Source organism: Lissotriton vulgaris, chromosome 12 (assembly GCF_964263255.1).
Source record: "Lissotriton vulgaris chromosome 12, aLisVul1.2, whole genome shotgun sequence".
In the NCBI taxonomy this organism is placed as follows: Eukaryota; Metazoa; Chordata; class Amphibia; order Caudata; family Salamandridae; genus Lissotriton; species Lissotriton vulgaris.
Window position 1 is genome coordinate 38236226 of NC_141700.1, and position 25186 is coordinate 38261411.

Below are 25186 nucleotides of genomic sequence, written 5' to 3' on the forward strand. Positions count from 1 at the left end.
GTGTGTATTAACAGAGAATATTCGAAATAAAAATGCTGAAATATGTTTTATAAACACTATTTTTGCACTCAGTGATTTAAAGTCACAGGATTGGAGACAATACATACACAGTCTTTCCTTCATGTTATTGCGTCATGTGTGACGCAAAATGCTTAACCTTTTGCATGCTCATGACGAGCTGGGCTCGTTCTGAGGCATGGTGCGCCGGTGCTCATGACGAGCTCAGCTCGTCATGGGCCGTGGAACGCTCAGGTGCGGGGATAATTCCCCTGCTGTGCTGAGCGTTTCACGGGAGCCAATGCACCTGTGACGAGCTGAGCTCGTCATGAGCATGCGGGCGCTGTGCGTGCCCCCTCCCCCCCAGCACAGCGAGGGAATTACCCCCGCAGCCAAGGGGTTAAATAATTGAAGCTCGGAACAATGGTCATGTGAGCAAGACCTGTTTAGGTCGAAACGCATCTGTTTGTGCCCAAATAAAGTTGATATTGTAAACCTACTGGATTGGAGTGGCTCGTGCTTACTGCACTTGTGTAAGCTTGGTGATATATATATATATGAGGAGAGCACCCGCTCTGTGATTGCTGATATTAAAATCACCACTGCTAACACGACTGACGGTGTGATGGCGCTGTATTAAAAAAGCTTGGATTTACTACAAGGAGAAGAGGTCTGCGCCTGTTTTAGTCCGCGCTGACAGCGGCCAGGATTGCTTTGATATATATTCTTTCACTCCTTCTCCACAGCATACAAAGTAGGCGCCGACTCCGTGAGGTAAATGACAAGGATTATTCTTTATTCCATACCGTAGACGCGTTTCGACGGACCCAGCCGCCTTGGTCTAAGAAGAGGTCTGCGCCTGTTTTAGTCCGCGCTGACAGCGGCCAGGATTGCTTTGATATATATATATATATATATATATATATATATATATATATATTTTTTTTTAAATTTAATTACAAAGTTTCCCCTCTTAAGAAGAAGACAACGCAGGATACTTCTGGATGCTGAAAGGTGTTTAATAAGGCAAAAGTGGCAACTGCCTACCGACGCGTTTCGCCAGTTACGGCTTGGTCACCCCGTAACTGGCGAAATTAATTACTTTGGGTGACCGGCACCCGCGCAGGTTCGCAGATGAAGTTTCAAGTTTTTATTTTTATGATAACGGAACTCTGTCGAGATCCACATAACAGTTTAGCAATAAAGAAAGAAAAAAAAAAAAAAAAGAAAAACAACATTGATTACATGATTAAATAGAAATGTCAATACAGTGTTAAAAAACATTTAAAGAAGGAAAACAATTTAAAGCAAAACATTTCGTTAGGAGGATTAAACATAGCTACAATGAAATCATAAGCAGTAAAAATACCCAGCTGAAAACACAAAGGTTTTACCCATTTTCGTCTGTGTACCATAAGGGCTGGGCAAACAAAAACTACATGGTATAAATCCTGGGGAAAAAGTTTACAGAGGTCACAGATATCTGTACCGCCATGCCATTTAGATAATAAACAATTCAATGGAAGTAAATCATATCTTAACAAAAAAATAAATCGCCTAACTGCATGAGGAAGATTCCAACCTAAATATGGTTGAAATTTTTTAATTTCACAAGAGTTACCGAGGGGGAACATTCCTCTCTTAGACTTTCGGATCGTACTGTCAGCTCTAAAACTCAACTCCCAAGACGAGGTCTTTAAAGATAACTTTAGTTGGGGAGCTGATAGTGTAAAAAGACTTTGTTCGTCTATCTGTAATAGAGAAATTGCCTGTCTGAAGTTTTTTACAATAGAGGAGTAAACATTATAGGAACCCAGCAGCTCATTTTTTATTTGAAACCTCAGGGTGCCTGGTTTTCCTTCAGCAATATAAAAAACCCATCGCACCACACTCGCCACTGCCTGGGACCGTGCACTTCGCAGACCAAACTCTTGTCGTAACGATGACGTAGAGCTTGCAGTGTTTACAGAGGCTAAATTACGAAGAATTCTTCCTTCAATAGAATCCAGGAATTTCCAGCATGCCATGTCCACAATTTCTAGTCCGTAGATTAGAGATGCGGGGATTTTTGCCCGATAGACTTCGAGCAATATAGAAAAATGCCTCCGACCTGTCGCTTTGTATAAGGAGATAAGGCTCCTCCCTTGAGCGAGAGCTTTCCTACCATTCTTCTCTGTATGGGTTTTTTCTGAAAGACTACTCGTGACGATCTTCCCAAGGAAGGGGTAGGATTTAACTACTTCTAATCTTTCACCCCCGACAGACCAGAAATAATCGCTGTATTTAGGTTTTCTCCTTCCACAGAAGCACATTATTTTACTTTTTGAGGTATTAATTTTTAAAAAGTGGGCCTCGGAGTAGGAGTTCAAACTTTTTAAACGATTATTCAGACCCTTTGGGGTGAGGTCTAGAATTAAAATATCGTCAGCATACATTAAGCATGCGATGGATGATCCCCCTAATACAGGGGCAATACCATTGCTCGTGGATAATATGGCTTTAGGTAAATCCGCAATGTATAGGGAAAATAACAGGGGCGCCAGGAGGCAGCCCTGTTTAAGCCCATTATTGGTAGGTATTATCCTGGAAAGTCCTCTATCACCACCCATTAAAACTCTGCGCCAGGTGTCTGTATGGAGTGCGATAACTAGTTTCAATAGGCTCGTGGGCATTCCTAATTTTATTAGCTTACTCCAAAGCAGAACTCTTTCCACCTTGTCAAAGGCCGTAGAGAAGTCAATAAATGCTCCATAAAGACCTCCTCTACGGACTGTGACATATTTTTCAATCAAAATTTGGAGAGCAGTAGAGTTATCTAAGGTACCGTGTTGTTTTCTAAATCCAGTCTGCTCTAGTGGAAGAATTGCAGACATGGTCACCCAGTCATTTATAGAATTCAGTAGACACTTGCTGAAAACCTTGCCTATAGCGTCTAGGAGAGCTATTTGTCTATAATTTTCAGGAGAATCCCTGGCGCCCTTTTTGTAGATAGGGATTAACAGGCTCCCTTTCCAAGAGTGTGGAACAATGCCATTATTATAACAAGCTTTAAAAACGGGGTATAGAATTTTTCCCCATAAGGCACTATGAGTTTTCAATACTGAAATTGGAATTTCATCTGGGCCGAGGGCACCGGACGAGCGGAGAGCTTTAATTGCGGTTTCAATTTCTAATTCGGATGGAGGATCATAAGGACATAAATCTTCCTGCAATTTATTAAGATCAAACTCCTCACCATAACTACTATATAGACCCTGAACAAAATTTACCCAAGTCTGCTCATTTATTGATATCGGAGAGGGTCTGGCTCTCACCCCACAACCCTCCCCAATTAATGACCAAAAGGTCTTAGTTCGACCATTCTTGGCTGCTTCACGTAATTTACACCAAAGAGCATCTTCCTTCTGACGTTTTAATCTGAGCTTCAGCCTATTTCTTCTCCTCTTCAAAAGTGAAATTCTTTGTCTACGGTCTGGAGAGGGGAAAAGGTATTGGGCCCTTACCAGCTTATTTATTTCCTTATTTAAATTAAGGAGATCAGAGGGAATTTTGGGCATTACCTTAGCTGTTAGTGGCTTTTGAGCTTTTAATTTTAAAATTTGTAAAAATGACATAAAGCAGCCTAATTCTCTGCCTTCCCATAAAGCTAAATTATCTACTGTATATTCCAGTAAGTTGGACAGATTTTTAATAGTCCCGGGGTTCCAATAGCACTTCCTGCTTTTAATATTAAAGTTCAATAAATCATCCCCAATTTTCCAGTGATTTTTATGAGGAGATGATACATTCAACTTCAACATCAAGACATTATGATCACTAAGATCGGTGGCTAACACTACCAAGTCCATCAAAAAACTAAAAAATGTGCTATCGACAATCACATAATCCAAAATCGAACCACCATTTCCTGATTTATGTGTTAAATGAGCAGGACTGTCAGAGGAAAACCTCCCATTGGCTATAATACAGTCTGCTTCGATTAAGCTCTCTAGGATTAATTTCCCTCTTTTATTTGTTTTAATGTTCTTTGGGAATATGGCTTTTGGTATCTGGAACATTTCCTCCTTTGTTTTATTTCTAAATAACTCTAAAGCTCCATTAGATATTTTTGCATTTAAATCACCCACCAGTATAATGTATGGAGGGGGACAAGATTCCTGTAGGTTAAGGATAAAGGAGCAGATCTTCTTAATACCACAGTTATATTTTAAGTCAGGAGGTAAGTAAGCATTTATTATTATGACCGATTTGTTCGAGCCATCATTCAGGAAATTTATTAATGTGATCGCCTGGAATAATTTATTCGAATCTACAAAGTGGGTATAATTCCATGTAATTTTGTTAGATAGCAAACAAGCTAGCCCACCTTTCGCTCGGCCTCTTATAGAGGGAGTGGCGCTACTCTCTAGCACGTAATAATCTTTCACGACTGGAAAGTGCCCTATTAGCCAGGTTTCCTGCAAGCAGATTATATCTGTATCTAAAGAGTTTAAAAATAACAATTTATCGGAACTCTGGGTTAAACCAGCAACGTTCCATGAAATTATTTTTAAGTTATCGCTAAAGATTAGGATTGACTCCAAATGAAGGACCCGATTTATTCGACAGAATAGAGGGTAACCAACTCCACTCAAAATCAGCATCTTTTACCCTAGTCTGTTTTAACGGGAGTGGATTATTGACTATCACTTGTCGCTTATTTTTTTGTATCCGTATTTTCAACTCTTCATTCTTTACAGGAAGATTGTCCGAAGAACAGGCTTTCAACCCCTGATAGGTTAACAATCCTTTACAATTTTGGCCGACTAATTTGGCCGGTATGTGAGTATCAACATCAATTCCTCTTATTTGGAATTCTTCTGCCCACTGAAGAATGTGGTTTAATACCAATTTGGAGTAAAATTTCACACGAGCTATCTTTCCATTATTCGAAGTTATTAGATTTACAACGTCTATATCTGCCGAGTGGATTAATTTTAGGCTCTCTATTTCCTGAAAGCAATTAACTAATACAGATCTATTTAGAATCAGGTCTGGATCAAAGATGGGAATAAAATCAAGAAAGAGAGTATCTACATGTTCTCTAATCTTAGGGGCTGTTTTACATGTAATTTCAGGTACAACAACTTGTGAAAAAGGAATAGCCAAGGGATTAAGGATTGCTCTTGAAACTGGATCAGAGGCGGGAATTAAATTTAAATCATTTACAATAGTACGTTGAACATCAGTATATTGCTGATTTGTGTGGCTTATTAGTTCTTGTTGTACTACTGGAGAAGTTACCTTTGGACTTGACACTAGTTCATTTGATAAATTAGGATCCGAATCCACCAGATTGGAGTTGTTCATTAGAGAATCTTTAACATTTTCGAAAATAATTTTCCGTTGTCTCTTTTTATAGAATCTACGATTTAGTTTTCTTTTTTTCCCTTTTTGTTTTTTGGATACCTTTATTTCGATTTTATTCTCATCTGAGGGAGGCGCTTTGTCCAATAAGGCCAACGAATTTAGTGTTTCTTTATTTGTTTGAGGGACAAAGATAGGAAAGATAGGAGGTAGGGTATTACTCTCTTTATTCTCCAAAAGCGGAGAAGTCTCAATCTCTTGTCCAATAAGAGCGGCACAATTATTTTTAATTAAATTCCCATTCCTTTGAATGGGAGAGTGGATCGGGACTATAAGGTCTGTATTAGTCTTACCCGGAGAATCGGACGCAGTAGGCAGATCAGTAATTATTTTATCCTTTATTTCATATTGTTGTTCCTCACCTAAATTTTGAGGTGAATTTGTTATTTTTGGATAGATGATATCTTCCAGTCCTGCATGATTACTCAATAGTGCCTTTAGGATCAGGGTTACTGTATCAAAGACATTATCTGATCCATTTACTAATTTTTCCAAAAGTATTAAAATAGAAGAAATTAGTCGCTCTAGGGTAGTTAAGGAATCGGAGATTACATTATTTTCTCGTACATATGAATTATGTCGATCCTGATCTTGATTTTGGACGTGAGAGGGACTAACAAATAGATTCATTTCTGGGGTAGAAAAATCAGATTTATGAGAGGGTGTGCTGCTGTATAGATGCAACATAGGAGTAGCCATAATATCCTGTCTTGGGGTAAGATTCTGAGTTAAAACTTTCTGGGACTCAAGATTAATATCAGGAAGGGTGTAGTCCTCTGGAGGAATATGCAGCGGGGTTGACGAACCAGGACATATATTTTGATCATTATTTAAAAAGGGAGAAGGATTATGAGCTATAATTAATAATGGGGAACCTTGATCTACCACTTTAGTTACCAGATTTTGGGTTTCTGGAGGGAGAACTATATCTTGTTCTTGATTCTTATAGGTTAACACTTCAGTGTGGGATGGAGCTGTAATATCTGGCGAAATACTATCTCTCTTATTCATGCAGGAGTCTTGTACCTGACCTTTAGTACTAATGATAGTATTTTCAGAGTTGACTTCTTCTCGATCCACTTTGTCTTTACCCTTATCCCATAATGAATATAACTGGCATGTACTTTTTACTTGTAGGGCTGGCCCGTTTCTATTTCGCAAAGGATTAGATTTGGTTTTAGAACAGGCTCTACCAACTAGTACTCGCCCGGATCTTAGTTTCTTGGTAGTCATCTTATATATAAAGGAGGAGGGCGAATGTGGGACACAATACAATCCTATAAATATCAATAATATAAAATTGAACAATAAGGATGGTAATAAATGGGTATAAATGTTACCAGTATTAACCTAAATGAAAGATAAAAGGGATGTGTCCCAGCCCAGCCTCTATCAGTCTCTGTCGGTCGCAGTCGGTCCCGCCCTTGTCCCGGGCTTCTCCCGGCGCCCTCCCGCGCGCTCCCGCGCAGCGGGACCCTTCGACTGCTAATGAACTATTTGAGCTATGGGGGGAGGAGCCGGCAGGGAGAGCGCCCCAGCTGGTCTCAATTTGGGGAGGTTGCTGGCGCTCCTGGGACAGGTAGTCCTGCGCCAGCAACAGCTCGCAGCCCTGCTTCTCTCACTTTCCCTCGTTGAAGCTGTGAGTCCGCCTTCCTCGCAGCGGGACCCGCGGAGCGGGTACCGCAAGATGTGGGTTGAAATGAATTAAAACGAAAGGCTCTGTAGAATGTAGCAGCGGCATCCAAAGCAGAGAGAAATCCACCGGTAAGCAGAGGGGGAGAGGCTTATCAGCACTGCTGGTGCGAGGGAGGAGCCGGCAGGGAGAGCGCCCCAGCTGGTCTCAATTTGGGGAGGTTGCTGGCGCTCCTGGGACAGGTAGTCCTGCGCCAGCAACAGCTCGCAGCCCTGCTTCTCTCACTTTCCCTCGTTGAAGCTGTGAGTCCGCCTTCCTCGCAGCGGGACCCGCGGAGCGGGTACCGCAAGATGTGGGTTGAAATGAATTAAAACGAAAGGCTCTGTAGAATGTAGCAGCGGCGTCCAAAGCAGAGAGAAATCCACCGGTAAGCAGAGGGGGAGAGGCTTATCAGCACTGCTGGTGCGAGGGAGGAGCCGGCAGGGAGAGCGCCCCAGCTGGTCTCAATTTGGGGAGGTTGCTGGCGCTCCTGGGACAGGTAGTCCTGCGCCAGCAACAGCTCGCAGCCCTGCTTCTCTCACTTTCCCTCGTTGAAGCTGTGAGTCCGCCTTCCTCGCAGCGGGACCCGCGGAGCGGGTACCGCAAGATGTGGGTTGAAATGAATTAAAACGAAAGGCTCTGTAGAATGTAGCAGCGGCGTCCAAAGCAGAGAGAAATCCACCGCCATTCGCAGATGAATTTAGACACCAGGAGCAACCGGACAACTGTGTACGATATATATATATATATATATATATATATGTCACACCAGGATCCCAGCGGTGCAACCTTCCAAAGGAGCGGCGCAGTACCGGAAAACATACTCCGTAGGCAAGGCTTGTTGCTTAATGATGTTTATTTAGAGCATCAAATGTCCAAATGACGCGTTTCGGCCGCCAGACATGCGCCTTTGATCCATACACATATATATGTGACAAATGTCAGGGAAAGTGCGCTCCCAATGCTAGTTAATATTTACAACAAGGGGTGGTGAGGGACAGAGTCTCTGAATGAAGCAGAAAACTCTCACCCAGTCAAGAGATCAGGGCTAGATCCAACACCGTTTTTTAGCTCACTGCACCATCCCAGTTTCAGAACCTGGCTGTATGCAAATTAGTCTGTTCCTGTCCCAGTGCATGATGGGAACAGGACAAACCAAACTACAAAAGCCAATTCTTACACTGGGAAGGAAACAAGCTCCCGGGGACCGGTTTCTGGCATTACAGCCGTCTTCGGCCCGGTTTGCTTGAATCCTGATGGTGCAATGAGCAAGGGACTCATGTCTGAGTATACCCTTCCACGCTTAGGGTGGACAAAAATATTTACAACAAGGGGTGGTGAGGGACAGAGTCTCTGAATGAAGCAGAAAACTCTCACCCAGTCAAGAGATCAGGGCTAGATCCAACACAGTTTTTTAGCTCACTGCACCATCCCAGTTTCAGAACCTGGCTGTATGCAAATTAGTCTGTTCCTGTCCCAGTGCATGATGGGATCACTAGTTAAGGCCTGGTTTCTTCCTACGATAGGGTTTTTGTTTGCTTTCCCACCTAGCTTCCCTTTCTTGTTTGCAATTTTTTCCTTCCTGTCCTTTACCGGTTGAGGTTCCATGTTTTTCTTAATAAACAATATTTTTGCACTTCTTGTAGTGCACAAATTTTTACATCACCAAAAAGTGAATCGATACCAAATATGTAAAAATATTGCTATGAACTTACCATTTGGACAGAAGAATACGCTGTAGGTATATTCCCGAGTTAATCCCTCAGGCTATGAAAATAAGATAACAAGCATTAACAGTATGTGGATGACATAATCAACTAATTTATGTGTACTTTCATTCCTCTCAAGAAAGAATAAGTGACAATCGTGTTCACATTTTTTTTATTGGAAACGTTTTGATGAATGCCATATTTTATATTCATTTCAGATTAACTGACTCAGAAACATCATCGGCATGATTAACTTAGAAAAATGGAGACTACAATGTTAATGACCTCTTTGGACAACTAAATGCACTATAACATTACTGTTGATCCTTTTGGAGTTGTTGAAACCTTAGGTATGATTTTTGCAGTATGTTCTTGTTGTTAACTTCTACTAGTGGACTTTTTAATATTTGTTTTGTGCATGCTACTGGTTTCCATTTGTTAAATGTTTGCACATTTGTAAGTGCTTTGTTAGCTAAAAGTGCTTATTTTACTTATTGTGTCAATGTGCCCTAGCTTTGCCTGAATCACTTCCCATGAAATGGCATTTACATTCCATTTATTAGCATTGTGTGTCTTTTCACCTGAGGCTATGATCTAGATGGTGAGTGTGTCCAACAGTGGCGGTAGATTTAATAGAGTTGGGAGTGAACTACCTCTCTAATAACGAGGGCTGAAATAATCAACTCATCTAAGCATTGTTAATTAAAGAAATTGTACAAACAACTTTTTTTTTATGTCCATCCAACTGTGTTCTGTTTGAGCTTGGTTACTGTACCGCAGGAGGGTAGACTGATGTATACCAGATCAATGAGATTTTGTGGTGCAGGCTGAAAGGCCAATCAGAATCTGATGGGACAGTCATATGACAGGCTGGATTTCTCTCAAGATTGCTCTATTTTCTATACGAATCAGGATGGGAGAAGTTCTCAAAAACAAAAAATGTTACGCATATTTGCATTTTTATTTCCGATTAGCTTTGTCTCTTATGATGACTTTATGACTTACAGCAACAACATAAAAATTATTGGTACAGGGAAGCAGCATGCCTTACTGAGAAGTATGGGAAAATAGGACCCCCCCCAGAAAATCTACCGACCCTGGTGAGGTCACAGACTGGCTTTAGGCAGCCTGCCACCACCAGACATGTTTCTGGACGCCGAGGTCAAGAGTCCTGCTCGCTGGGACCAGAAAAAAACACATCCTGGGCGGAGGTGTCACACTTCCTCCCCCAGGATAGGCACAGTGCTCGAGAGGGGAGCTTTAAAGGCCTGCCGCCTTTGTAATGCGACCTCTCAGCCTTTGCTGTTAGCAGAAGATGGTGTTGCAGGGATTCTGCGGAGCCACAGAACTATGCTTGGGATCATAGAACCTTAGTAGGCAGGCAGTGAGCCATCCTATCACCTGAGTACCCATGAACCCTGGACCGACTAGCTATAGTGTCTCACTTGCCCTCCTACTCACTCACAGAGGAACAAGTGATTAGACACCCCAGAACACAACACTCCCGACCCTTCGGCAATCGCAGTTGCAGGACACGCTTTCGCTCTCACACTCGTACTAGTCCACAATAATATTTGACAGAGACACAGGAAAAGTTTAAAATGTTTATTTTGACTATCATGCTCAAGCATGCAGTATACGTGCCACAATGAGTAAGAAAATGCCTAACACAAATACGGTCAGCATAGTAAGTAGTCCGTAAATCATGAAAGGAGCTATCAATATATAATACAGGGTAGCCTAACCCCCTCCTCTTCTACAGAAGCAAAGTGATTATATATCAGAAGATCTCTGGGTGTTTGCAGCAGACCCTAATCCTCAGCATGTACAGCTGAAAGTTCTACATCTCAGGTGCTGTCACAATCTCTTCCCTGGAAAGATCCCTCTCCAAGCGTGTTGTTAACTTTTTTGTACAAAGCTATATGCAAAGTAGGTATTCCCAAACAACAGCTGCATTTGTATGTTTTGTCTAGGTGCTGAGGCCTGGCCAGAACAAAATAACAAGTGGTATTGTTGTTTGACCTCGTCTACGGTGTGCAGACTAAATCTCAGGAAAGAACAGAACGCAAAAACAACAGCAGATTCTGTGGGAAAGTACAGTGTGGCACAAAGCAAAATATGTTTGTACAGTAACGTGTGCAAAGCAGTCTGCAAGTTTTCATGCTAACATAGGGAAAACTACAACGGGCCTTCACGAGACATACGACACCCTCCCCTTGGACAGAATTGTAGCACCAAAATAATGGCAGAAATCAGGTGACAAGCAGAACCAAAGCATTCACAACAGTTTGTAGTTAGTGTATCTCTTACGGACTTTGGTCAAATTGCAAAAAATTAATACTTTTTTTGGGTGAAAAATGTATTCAATTACAGCATATCGCCAGGACCCAGGATGTAGGATGACAAGTGAAAAGATAAGGATTCCAGTAAGAAATCCGAACCTTCCAAATTAGAAATGTCATCCATCCAGTTGAGCAGGTCAAAGGAACCAATGGGCTCCTCATATCCACTTGCTGACAAGACTATGAAAGGACAACCTGTGATGATTTCAATAAAACGGAGATCTAGAAGACAAAGCGCAGTTGCACAGGGATCGCCTCTGGCCACTGGCCACAATGCGGGGTTGTACACAAGCTGCATACCCAAGGAACAGTTCTAGTTATGGGCTACTAAGAGACTCATCAACAGTATGAAATCCAGGGCAGTGTAAGGTGGTGTAGCCAGGCAGATGTCCAGGGCCCATTGAAAGGGGCGCCGGATGCAACGGAACACAGGTTGCACACAGGTGAAGTAAGCATAGCGGAACATTATACAAAATTCGGCATCCACAACGTCTAAGGACACCACTCCAAAAAGTTGTAGCATTAGCTCATGATACAGTTGCAGCAATTCCTGTCCGGGAAGGACAACAAATGGAGCAGCCATTGCAGAATAGCAGAACAGCATGATGATGCCGCAAATTAAGACGAGCATCAGCAGGAACCCACCAAATATGCTGGAAAAAATAGAATGTATAAAAGCTGGGTTTACTCCAAAAATAGTTTGAAATGACAAGGCCGGAGCCGACAAGTTAAAAAAAGTGTGCCAATCCTCTGGTATCAAACGCATTAAATATTTCATGTATCAATTCCCCGAAATGTAGGGGTAGATTTCTGTTTAGCAATGACTGTATTTCACTAGATGTTCTTGCTACCTGGAATTCGAAGGACTGGTGTGCCGAAGTGAGAGCAACTTCTTGTTGAAACAATAACGGTTTGAGTCTGCTTAGCTTATTGAAATGTGTTTTCAAAGTTGGAGTGGAAGGCCATAATGAACTATCTACACTCCCATGTGGAGGGGGAAACAGGACGTTGTTGCAACAAGTAACTAACTGGGAAACAGACACCACATATGGGATTCCATGCCCCCAGACCGCAACAGTCCTGATTATTAAGGACTAGATAACAGCCATTTGAAAGCAATGTGAGAGTGGAAATTATTGCAGGAACAAGAGTCCCTTCAAAAAAATTCAAGCCAGATTGGGGGCAGAAACAGTACAGGCACAGTGAAATTTCATTTGTTGACACAAGGGAATGACTGGCAGTTGTGTTGCACCCCTGTTAAAAAAAACCTCTATCTCTCTGCTCATTGACAATGCTATATAAAGGGCAGGGACCATAACTCATGTATGTAGATGCTTGCAAGGGGTTCATATCTACCTACTGGAAAGTGTTTCATGCAGGCAGTGAACAAAAACATCGAGATGGGCAACCAGATAACCCCGGATATTAACCACAAAGCAGAATGAGTTTCAGCTACAGTGAAGGGAAGTTGTTCAAGTTTCTGTATATGTAGCATGGTGTAACTAACATCTTTCATAGCCGTATATTGTTGTGTACGTGTTAAATTAAATGGTAAGAACAATGCGCTACAATTTAGGTAGTACCAAGGACAGGCCCATTCTTAAGTATTTGCATTGTCCAACCAAATTGCATAACTGATATAAGTTGATTCTGACCATGATACAAGGTAGACACATCAGTTTGCACAATTTCAATCACAGATAGCAGGATGACAATGCATTAATACTGTTGTCGGCATCAGCAACATTTCATCTAAATTATCTTGATCAATTTGGCGCAAACATACTGCAGCTTCCATTTGTGACAATTTCCAAAGTTCATCATATGCAGCAAAATTACATAGTTTCAAACCTGGGGATTTTGGACCCAAAAGGAAATCAGATAAGTTTATATCTTCAGATAGGAGAGACAGATGTTGTTTCACGGCCATTGTTGACATAATTTACCTACGGAATAATTAGTAACAGTGGACAGAATGTGGTGTTTGTGAAATACAAGGATAAGGTCTATTTAATTTGAACCCAGAAGTAGTGTTCACGAAACAAAAATGACAAACATTTGTGTTCAAAGGCCATAATGACTATCTAGTCGGAGCTATCATGGAAGAATTAAATGTATCATTTAGTATCATACTATTTTGTTGGTCTTCTGTATAATTTGTATAAGATTGCCAATTATCAAAAAGGGCCAAAGATGGGATAGTGGGAGTATTCAGATCTGTAATCTTAGCCAACCCCAGTCAAGTAGTCTGTTGGACCGTATCATTAAGAAATTTAGTTTGCGTAGGTATCAGACATGCAAAGAATAGTGATTCTGTACCTTGAAGTTGCCATGATTTAGTGCCCCATACTGATTTCAAGTCAATATTGTCCTTCCAGTAATCATATCTTTTCAGGGCCAAATTGTCAATAAACAGGGATGCATATATTAACTTGGTCTAAGTAAGCATATATTTTTTCAAAAGAGTGGGAACCAATTTATAATAGTATGATGTTGATAAAATAAGTGTACTTCATCTTTTGTGTTTCTGAACTACCCTGAGATGAAGTTGGGGAATCTTCTCATTGAGTATATTTGAATTGTGGACGCTGTCCATTAGCTCTATGCAAAAAAATGGTACCATAATATTGGTAACAACAAATCTGCTTAGTTAGCAGAATTTAAATATCAATCTTAAGTGGCAAAGACGGTATAATATTGTAATTGAGAAAGCATAGAATTTACAGCATTGACACCCCAATCATCTGATTGCAACCTGGGCACTATCACATCGCCCATGTAAACACGGAATATATATGGTATCTGTAGGGTCTCCGTAGGACTGAATACCTCGAATGGTACTTTATCCCATACAATTCCAACAGTGACTTAAACCGCTTAAATGTTAACAAGGGACTGGTCTCTTTTCATTTTATGCAAGGAAGAATGTGGGGCTAACACCCAGTTGACAAGTGTTGCAGCAGAATGTTCAGGGAGGTAGTGGCCATTAATCAAAAGGAAAAAAAACAGTCACAAATCCAATCCACATGAACAAAAATACCATGGAAAACACGATCAAGATAAAATTGCAAGGTGGAACTAGATAAGTGTGTTTTAACCAGGAAATGAACACACAAATCCAGGTGGGGTTAAAACAGAAGACAATGAAAAACTGTCTGAAGAAAAATTATCTTGATCGATATAATAACCAGAAGAACTCAGATGGAATAGTGGAGGCTAGGATTCTGGATGTACTCCTAGTGTATGCCCCGAAGATACCGTTGGCCCCTCTGGAACGCTTTTATGGAGAACCAAAGAAATGCAGCATCTTCATTAGTCAATGCCAGCTCCATTTCTTGTGTAAGCCTGTTTTTTTTCTGGTTCAGCAAACAAAAACCACCATTTTATTGTCATACCTAGGAGGCAACACTGTCAACTGGTCTATCCCATTGATAGAAAGAGATTACGCCTTATTGTATAACTTTAATGCATTATGTGGAGAAATGCAAAAGCTGTTTGACCGCAAAACACATCTCCTTATTCTGGATCATGAGCTAATCACTCTAAACCAGGAATCCCAAGACTTGCTCATAAACGTCACCACATGTAATCGTTTGCTGATGGATACAAATTGGGCAGCTGAAAAACAAACTTCCTTATTTTACCAGGGTTTACGCAGTGAACCAAGGACGTGTTGGCTCAGGTTGTGCAACTGCTCCATATTTGCGAGGAACTTGATCAAATGGACTGTTCAACTTGATCTCAGACTATAGGAGGGAAGGGGTGATACGCTTTGGGGAATTACATTGTTAGCCACCTGTTTCAGAGTCCGCACCGAAGAAGGGATTCAAAACATGAAAGGGGTTGAGCCAATGCAGGTTATTGATATCCGTGCTGCCCTGTCTTCCAAAGAAAGAGACAAAAGACAAAAAAAGACTCTGTTTGTATTGTGGTAAGAGTGGACATTTCATTAAAGCCGGGCTAGAGTTAGGCCCTTCGACAAGCAGATACAGGTAAAATCCCAAGCAGTGGTTCATAGGGACAGTGATAAAGGAGAGGAGGCGGAACATTGAAGTTCCTGAAGAAGAAGGTGATCCCTTGTTCAGGAGCAGCAGAAACAATGATCTCACCAGTCATTGCCAACACTGTACAAAATACTATGGCTCACTTAAATGTGGTTGACAGATGGGTGCCAACGGAGAGTCCCTGCCCTGCTGAATTCAGGGGCCACTGGTAACTTAATTGATCAAACATTTGTTCAGGAACTGTGCATATCATGAATCAAGAAACCCACTCTGGAACCGGTCAAGGTGGTTGATGGTACTGCTTTAAATTTATATCCTGTACGGTACCATCCACATTTGGGCATCATGCAGTTTGGGGATGAGCAATACGAAACAATCCAGTTCGACTTTATTGATGCATCTCATTTGCAACTGATTTCGGGTATGCTGTGACTCACCCTGCATGATCCTACTGTTCACTGGGCGGCATGTTCAGCAACTATGGACTTGTCCCAGCCCAGTGCTATTGGATCAACTAAAAGGAGTCACATATTCACAAAGCTGGATCTCCGAGGGGAGTATCACCTTATCCACATAAAACACGGAGATGAATAGAAGATATTTCAGACAAAGTTTGGATTATACGAGTATCAGGTGATGTCTTTTGGTCTCTGTAACACCCTGGCTGCTTTCCAATATTTTGTGTTCGAAGTCCTTTGGGGATATCTGGATGTCTTCTGCTTTGTATACATTGATGATATTTTCATATACTGCGATACGCTACAGGAATACACGACCCACGTCATGGCAGTTTTGGAGAGACTGTAGAACGACCATTTATATGCCAAGTTAAAGAAATGCCTGTTCTATGTAACCAACATAGACTTCTTGGGCTACATCATAAATCCAGGTGATTTGAAGATGGATGACAGAAAGGTTTCAGCAATCACTCAGTGGAAACCACTCATCAACGTCAAGACTCTGCAAAGCTTTTGGGGTTTTGCAAACTTTTACTGACATTTTATTAAGGACTTTTCTTGTATAGTGAAGCCCAACACTCAACTCCTGAAAAACGGCATCCACTTTGTGTGGACAGATGAAACAGAACAGGCTTTTCAGAAACTCAAAGCACAGTTCACTCAAGCACCGATCCTGCAACACCTCGATATGCACTTATCTTTCGTTGTGAAAGCCGATGCCTCTCAATACACATTGGGTGATGTTCTGCTCCAAAGGCATCCGGAAACAGGTCAGCTACATCCGGTGGCATACTACTCCATTAAGTTGTCTCCCCATGATTTGAATAACAACATCACAGAAAAGGAGTTATTGGCCATCAAACAAGTGTGCGAGGAATGGAGACACTATTTAATGACAGCGCAGCACACCATAGAGATACACACACCATCGCAAAGTATAGTTCCTCAAAACCGCCAGCGTACCTACTCCACGCCAGCTACATTGGTCACTATTTTTCTCTAATTTCAACTACATTATAAAATACCCTTCTGGTCTGCAAAATGGGAAAGCAGATGTTCTCTCCAGGGTAGAACTTCAAGCGAAAGACTACAAACTCCCAAGTGGTGACCCACCCTTGATTCTATCAGAAGATGCTTTCAGGTACACTGATGTGGCCATGTTAACCTCCGAAGAATTGTTTAAGATGTTCAAGGCTCAAGTGCAATCCCTGGACCAACAGTCATGGATGCTAGAGGATCCAAAAAGTAGACGCCTGGATGGCGATTTGTATCAACACCACACCCTGTATATACCCTGCGAAGTGTTACAACAAGTGCTGAACTGGATACACAACTCAGCTTTGGGAGAACATATGAGCATACAGAAAACAACAAAAGTCACAGAATGCCACTTTTGGTGGCCTACCTTACAGCACGATATCAAACACTATGTGGAGGTATGTGCCCAGAGGAAGGCCATTCATAAAAAGCCTGCTTGGTTTTTACGCCTGATACTTGTGCCTCAGAGTCCCTGGCACACTGTTTTTGTGGATTACATAGTAGAAATGCCTCCTAGTGAAGGACACAGGGTGATCCTTGTAGTCAAAGACCACCTGACGAAGATGGGTCATTTCATACCCCTAACAAAAATTCCATCACCTATCGAAATTTCCCAGTTATTTCTACGCCGCCTAATCAGATTGCAAGGGATCCCCATAGTTCTCATAACAGACCGAGGATCACATTTTATGTCAAGATTTGTGGCAGTCGATTATCCATAAGTTATCACCTCCAGACTGACGGGAAAACCGAAAGACTAAATCAAATGCTCGAACAGTACCGTAGATATCTGACAATCTAACAAGTAGATGAATGGAGCACCCTACTACGGATAGCTAAATTTGCATACAACGTAGACCATTCCACGTTAGGTTGCTTGCCCTTTTCTTGTATGCATGGTTTTCACCCTTATGTGCTTCCCTTAGAGTGGCCTGTCATAACAAATCACCCATCCATACAGGAACACCATGCACACCTTCGTACCGGATATCAAAAAGCACCTAGTAAAGGTGCAAGCGGCTGGAAAGCATTTCGCTGACCGTAAATGCTCAACTGAACCCCCATATCAAGAAGTGGATGATGTGCGGCTAGCCACAAAGAACTTGAAAATGAAGGACAGCAACAGACTAAAGCCAAAATACATAGGTCCCGACCGTATCACCAAAATAGTAAACCCTGTAGTGATGCGACTAGCCTTACCTCCAGCTTGGCATATCCATCCCATATTCCATGTGTCTCTTCTACGACCCTTTTTTCCACACACATAGAGAACTAACCCCAACCAGTTGAGATCGAAGGGGAATTAGAGTACAAAGAAAACTGAATATTAGATTGGAAGGGTTTTGGGCCAGAAGAAAGAACTTGGGAGCCAGTCCAAAATCTCCATTGCCGAAACCTTTTCATATGCAAAACCCATCAAAACCAAAGCAACAGCCGAGATGGCTGTCTTTAAGGCGGGGAACTGTCATGAGTCTGTACACACATCAATATAAATCCCAATATAAATCACCCCATTGGCAGCACTACAAATCCCCTTATACTTGGGTATTAATGCATGCATGAATGGGTCACTCACCTCTGCCATGGACTGGTACTTTGGCAGAATAGAAAGAACATTGATGCCACCTGTCCCAAATTGAATGAACTAGAAGACCCTGCAGGAGAGGAGATGCTGATCAGAATACCCAAGTGGCCATCTTGATTTCGAAGGTATATAAGCCACAACCCTTGATCGAGTGCTCTCTTGTCAAACTTCCTGATTCCAAGAAGACAGAAGATTATAGGCATTTCACCCTGCCATATAGTGCGAGGTGTGTGTCACTTCTTTCAGCTAATCTGTCTCATGGATTTCTGCAGTGTCAGCGGCGTGCATGAACTAAGTGTACCAGCAGTATGCATGTGCGCGCACAGCAGCAACACAGTTCTGTAGCTATTGTGTGACTTTTCAGCACAAAGAGTGCTTATCTCTATTTTTTAGATTGTTCATCTTCCCTGAATTACTATGCTGTAAAAGACATGTTCTGATTACAAATAGATTGATGAAATGTCATGATTTCCATATGACAGGAGTGAAGAGCGATTATTAACTCCTTCCTGACTCTACAATTCTGCTAACAGCCTAACAGTGCACGCGAGTGATTCCTTGAGGTGACTGAATGTATGTATAAAGTGATGTGATTGGCTGGAGGAGCACTTAGTTAATATTTTCCCCTATCTTTTCTTTATCAACTACAGGTTTCATCCTTTGGTATTGTCTCCTTGCAATCCTTGCTGTTCCTAGAACAGAACCTAGAAGAGACACCAAGGGAAGCTCCTCCTGGTTCTAGAGTATTTTTAGGCTTTTGTTTATTATTGTATCCATTCCACCAATCCCTGGAGTCCGCTTCTTGGGGAGCAGTAATATCTGTTCTCTGGGCAGAACACCAAGGGGAGTGGTCGGACAGTCTTCTCACCTCACCGGCCGGACAGATCTGGTTAGTGCTGTAGCAAGTAATCTGTCTGTATTTTGTAAACGGAAAAAAGGAAGCTGTATACATATATTGCTTACATGGCTAACAGTCAGTTTTCAACATCATTTGCTGTAAACAGATCATATGTAATAGACAAATTTATTGGGTGTGCACACTTCTCTGGCAGAAGAAGGATTCAGTCCCCTCTGGTTTAGCCCAATCAGTTTCTTTTTTCTTCCTCCAAATTTTCTACGGGACAAATATGTCTTTCCCTTGGGACCCAGGCTGAATCCCTTCAATTAGGTTAAGGTGCAGCATTCCATTTTGGAACACTCTGGTGGTTACTTCGCCAGTTATTGTATTGTATTGTAATTGCATTTATATAGCTCTTACTACCCCATACGAGGCGTCAAAGGTCTTTTTCGGCGAGTAGCACGCTACTCCGGGACCAACAGAGGATTAGTGTTGAATTAGTAAGTGAAACATGCAAGTACATTTTAAGTGGTGGATAGGTTTGTCAGTTATTTGGATTTGGAATGATAGCAGAAGGATAGAAGAGGAAAAAAGGTTTGTATTTATATAGCGCTAGTTACCCCTGATGGGGTGTTGAAGCACGCTACTCCGGAAGCCCATAAAGGATTAGTGGTGAATTAGTATGGTGAAATACGAAAGTAATTTCAGTGGTGGATATTAGTCAGTTATTTGGAGTGAGAAGGATAGAGGAGGGATAAAAGGGAAGAAAGGTTTGCATTCATATAGCACTAGTTACCCCTGATGGATGTTGAAGCGCTTTTCGGGCGAGTAGCACGCCACTCCGGTACCCATAAAGGATTTGTGTTGAAATTTAGTATAGTAAAATATGAAGTAATTTGAGTAGTGGATATGTTATTCAGTTATTTGGGTAGGGAAGGGTGGGTGGCGGGATTGTGAAGGGAAAGAGGTTTGTATTTATATAGCGCTTGCTACCCCTGATGGGCGTTTTGAAGCGCAAGTAGCACGATTCTCTGGAACCCATCAGGATTGGTGTTGAATTAGTATGATGAAACATGAAAGTAATTTTAGTGGTGGATATGTTAGTCAGTTATTTGGATTGAGAAGGGTTCGGGAGGGGTAGAAAAGAGGGAAGAGTTTAGAAAGGTTTGTTTTGGGGGATCGGTATAGTAAAAGAGGTGTCAGATGATGCAATGAGGGGTAGTGTAGGGGAGAGTCTAGAAAGGGTTACTTTGGGGATCATAGTAGTGGTATGGGGTTTGGGATAAATGAGAGAGTGGATGTAGAGGATATATTGATAATGTATAGGATGAGAGATAGGGTAGTGCACTGGAAAGAGTGCTAGAAAGAAGTCTGAGATGAGTCAGAAGGTTGGGCTAGAAGATATATTGAGCAAAGTATATGCTGAGAAATAGGGAAGTGCATTGGAAATGCTAAATTAGAAGAAAGTGATAAATATATTGATCCATGAGTACATTGAAAGTATATAGATACATAAAGGAGGTATGTATATTGGGCAGTATTTCTGGCCCTAGTCCCGACCAGTCTCGAACAGGCTCAAACAGGAAACTGCCCTTGTCCTCTCTGCCCTTAACAGGCTCAAACAGGAACAGGAAACTGCCCTTGCACTCTCTCTGCCCTTAACAGGCTCAAACAGGAAACCGCCCTTGTCCTCTCTGCCCTTAGCCTCGACACCCGGGCTGAGACGCTCTAAAGCTGGCCTTTTTTATAGCCCTAGTAATGAGGTGACCCCTTCAGCCAATGGCAACCCTAGCCCTAACACTATCCAATCACAACACTCGCCCTAAAATCTAGAACCAATAGGAGACCAGGACCTTACAGCCAATCTTAGCCCTAGTCCAAGCACCCAGTCAGTTAAAAAACCCTGACCTCTACGTCCTATAAAGACTCTAGCCCTACCAGTAGTCCCAAAACAAGTCCATGCAACCAATGGCACAGGTAGCCCTTGTCCCTACTTCCAATAGAAAGCCTAACCCTGCTCTAAGTCCCACACCTACTCCAGCAACCAATCACACCAGAAGCCCTAATCACTACTTCCAAAAGAAATCCTAACCCTAGCCCTAGTCCCAACCCTAAAATGATTGAATCACAGACCCCGAAACCCATCAGAACCCTCAAATACCCAACCAATGAGGACATTAACCCTAATCCAATAGAAACACCAGATACAACCACCAATCTGTGTAGACATGTACCAACCACTAGCAGACCATATAAGGTCCCAGCAACCCCAGACAAGGTTTGTTGGCCAGGGAGTTGGAAGCTGCTTCTCCTGTTCAGAATCTCCTAGGAGACAGACAGGCTCAATCCACACTTTGGACTTCAGCAGGTAAAGGGCCTCACTAACTTGAAATCTAACAATACTGTTTGAATAAAGCTTTACTCCCCCTGCTGGCCAAAAACGAAGTGCACAGGCCCTGATGCAGAACAATCCCTGTTGCTGGAGGGGAGACAGGGGGCTGGTTTCACTGGCTAGTGAACACAAAATGGTGGCTGGGAGTGCACTGTTTTAACATACAGGTCTTAGCACAGAGCAAAGGAGATATTTGGAGGGAAAACAGAATTGTCACCAAGGAATGAGAGGGACAAACTACAGAGGTTGGACTGCAAATCCCACAATTCAACACACTAAATGGAGGCAATCATGGGCAGGGGAAACCACACATTTAAAATACAACACAGGTGATAAAATATGCAATTACAGGAAGGCTAAAACTAAAATGTTTAACTGTAACAACCACAGGAATAGACAGTAAACACAGAAAGTAAAAATCATTTTTAAACAACTTTTTGTCTTGGGAAGAGACAGCACTAGTCTGTCTCCTTACCACTTCCTGGACTCTGCTCACTGCAATCTGTGGCACAGGTAGGCTGCAACTCACAAGATAGAGGAGAATGATTTGGGGTGCACCCAGCAAGGCCTTAATGGGCCTGGGCAGGTGTGAGAGGAGGGCTCAGACTTGCCTAGTAGCTGAATAGCCAATGGTCTGCTGGCCTGGGGGTGAGGGCTGGGCAGCTGCTTCTCCTGTACAGAATCTCCTAGGAGACAGACAGGCTCAATCCACACTTTGGACTTCAGCAGGTAAAGGGCCTAACTAACTTGAAATCTAAACAGTACTGTTTGAATAAAGCTTTACTTCCCCTGCTGGCCAGAAATCGAAGCGAACAGGCCCTGATAGTTTGGTCTTATTGTTTGTGGTAAGTTTTGATCACTTAAACATTTCTATGGCCTTGCCTTCTGCAATCTAAATGTGACATTAATCTGCAGGTTGTGGTATTGTTTTTCTGGCTGTTGTAATTTCGACGTTGGACAGCCTCTTTAGGATCCACTTGTGCTCTGAATTTTCACATACTGATGATGACCCGTGAACATCCTTGGGGTCGAAATGCTCCCAACATTCCAAGAGACTGTTTGGAATTATATTGGTCACAAGGTAGCATTACCAATATTTGAACATAATTTATATTTACCCCTTTGGTGTTACTTTCATAAATGGATATTTTGCTTTACTTGTCATTTGCCATTTGCAAATTTGATCACACCTTCTCGGGCACTTTGGTTATTGGCTGTCTCATCTGCGCCGTTTGACCACTCACAAAGCACTATTTTGTACGCTATTGACTCATGTCTTGACAATGTTTATTGTTTTTTCTTTATAGATTGATTACAATAATTTAACACATATACAGTTATTGGAAGACCTGGATGAGTTTATCTAAAAGATAGAAACCAATACCTGACTTAGAATTTCCTTTTTCTTTGTTTTCTTTGTAACGTTTGTTGGTTTTCTTCTGTTCCATGAGCCGACCCGCCCAACCAGTATATTTTGTTGGAGGCTTTCCAAGTTTCACAAACCACTTGTGTTTCTGGTGGTATTCACAAAGTTAGTCCTCCCTCATATAGAAAATGGATCGGGGATTTCTCCCCGAGAGACCACAACTCCGCAGTATATCGAGGTCTATAGTGAATGCCACATTTGCAGAAAAGATCTAATCATTCACCACCATCAAGTGGCAGCCCAATAATATGATGCTGCATATGTCATCACTAAGCCCTCGTCATATGTAGATTGACAGCATTTTGCGAATATGATCCAGGGAGGGCCCTTATTTCATAGGAAGTTTCTCAACACTGATGTCCAGGTGTGAAGATAGCCTCAGAGTAGAGCAAAGGGACACTTTTGGGGGTATACAAAATCTTGGGGAGGATGATCATTTTTAATGGCGAGATTCTTCCCATCATTGACAAGGGCAATAACATTGAAGTCGGTGTATCTTTATATGCTCCATCTAGTGTGGATTGTTTCCCAAGCTGGCCGCCTTAACTGCCACAAGGCATTTTATCAATGCCACTAAAATCTAAATTATGTAACAGTGGATCTGATTCACTACACTTGAAATTTAATTGCATGTTTTGAAACTCCAGATCAAAATGGCAATTTTAAATCTCATTGTCACAATTAGTGAGCATATGAGAAAAATAAATTCTGTCTTCACCTTAATATAATGGTATTGTTTCCTCAAATTTTATTCAATTAGACTTTCTGTTGTGTTGAAGGGAACTTCAGCAAGTTTGGTAACCATATTATGGGTACTTAAAAATCAACGCTGAACTTGTTAATGTAAATCAGACAATTATAAGTTACCTAAAAGGCTGCCTTTTGAATGTCTTTTAACCAGTCAATCTCCCATAGGGTATTTTTAGCTGCTACCTGAGACACGCCTTACTACAGTTTGAGCTTCTTCCTGTAACATCTGCCTGTGAACATCACAGAGTTCTAATAAAGAACTAATTCGGGAGAGGAGTTAGCCGAACAGCTAGGGCGGTCGACCTCGATGGGGAACCGAGGTCGATTCTCGGCAATGACACAGGACATCCTGTGATTCTGGGCAAATCACTTAATCTCCCTGTGCCTAACAAAAATGAATGTGTCCTCATGTAACACAACTAGTGCTATGTAAAGCGCTCTGATACCCGATACCAGGTCTAGTTCGGGCTATATAAAAGTCTGCTAATAAATAAATAAATAAACAGAATCTTCACCTAGCTCGCAGAATGTGCCCGCCCTGGAAGGCATGCTGCTGGAGAAGATGGCTTTAGAATATTTTGCTTTCTTGAGCAGAAGGTTGACTCTGTACATGAAAATGTTTTTTTAATTTGCTGCTACAAGTTTCTGGAAAAACGAGCCCCTAAAAACATTTGTCTCCATTGGTTTATATTTGATATGTAAATTGTCCTGAGTCTGTGATAAATTATGAAGTCCATTACAGTTTTCACTGCTTTAAAATAGGAGCCTCATTTTTCTCTCTGCTTTATAGTGTTACTTATTTTAAAATATGTTTGATTATTTAAGATTGAATGAAATTGTTTATAAATTATACCCAATAACAATTTTTAAAGACCATAAATATACATTTTTAAATGTGTCTTATTTCATTATATGTAAGTTACATTAAGAATATTTTAAACCGGGAGAACATTCATACAGGTGGATGCAACTACTGACAAAAGAAGGTGGGAAAAAAGTAAAAATAAATAAATGTCCAAACAGCAACTCATTCGGAGGGTCTCACTACCCTTTGGAGCACAAAAATATTTATTTTACAGCTTCCTGCTCCTCTAAAAGGATATTGTTACTTACCCAGTAAGCCTCTATTCTTGGCAAGTAGAGATGTAGATTCACATGCTTTGCATGCTCCTGTCATCTAGTGTTGGGTCCGGATGTTTGCCAGTTGTTTTTCCTTTAAGAAGTCTTTCCTGGTCACAAGGTAAGATGACTCCTCCTTTTAGTGATACTGCGCATTGTCATCGACTCCATTGTTAAGATTGTTTTCCCTCAAGAGGGTGAGAATGGAGTAAGTAAGTGTAGTATAGAGATGTCCATGCGTAGGACTGTATAATAAAGAACTTAAACTACTGCAGGTACCCGGGGAGGCGGGTGGGTGCATGTGAATCTACAGCTCTACATGACAAGAACAGAGGCATACTGGGTAAGTAACATTATCCATTTGAGGCATGTGTGCTGTAGATACACATGCTTTGCATAGACTACAAAGCAGTATACTCCCCAAGCAGTGGCTAACCTGTAGATGTTCCA

The 25186-nt window shown here is 41.7% G+C and overlaps 1 protein-coding gene across 2 annotated transcripts in view; it reads right to left on the reverse strand.

Moving 5' to 3' along the window:
• The window catches only part of CPAMD8 (C3 and PZP like alpha-2-macroglobulin domain containing 8), a 1208079-nt gene that overhangs the window by 791588 nt on the left and 391305 nt on the right, over positions 1–25186 (reverse strand). For both annotated transcript variants that reach the window (XM_086946939.1, XM_086946938.1), the window contains exon 23: positions 8791–8842. In XM_086946939.1, the coding sequence (XP_086803065.1) occupies positions 8791–8842 (52 nt within the window). The remainder of the gene's footprint in view (positions 1–8790; positions 8843–25186) is intronic.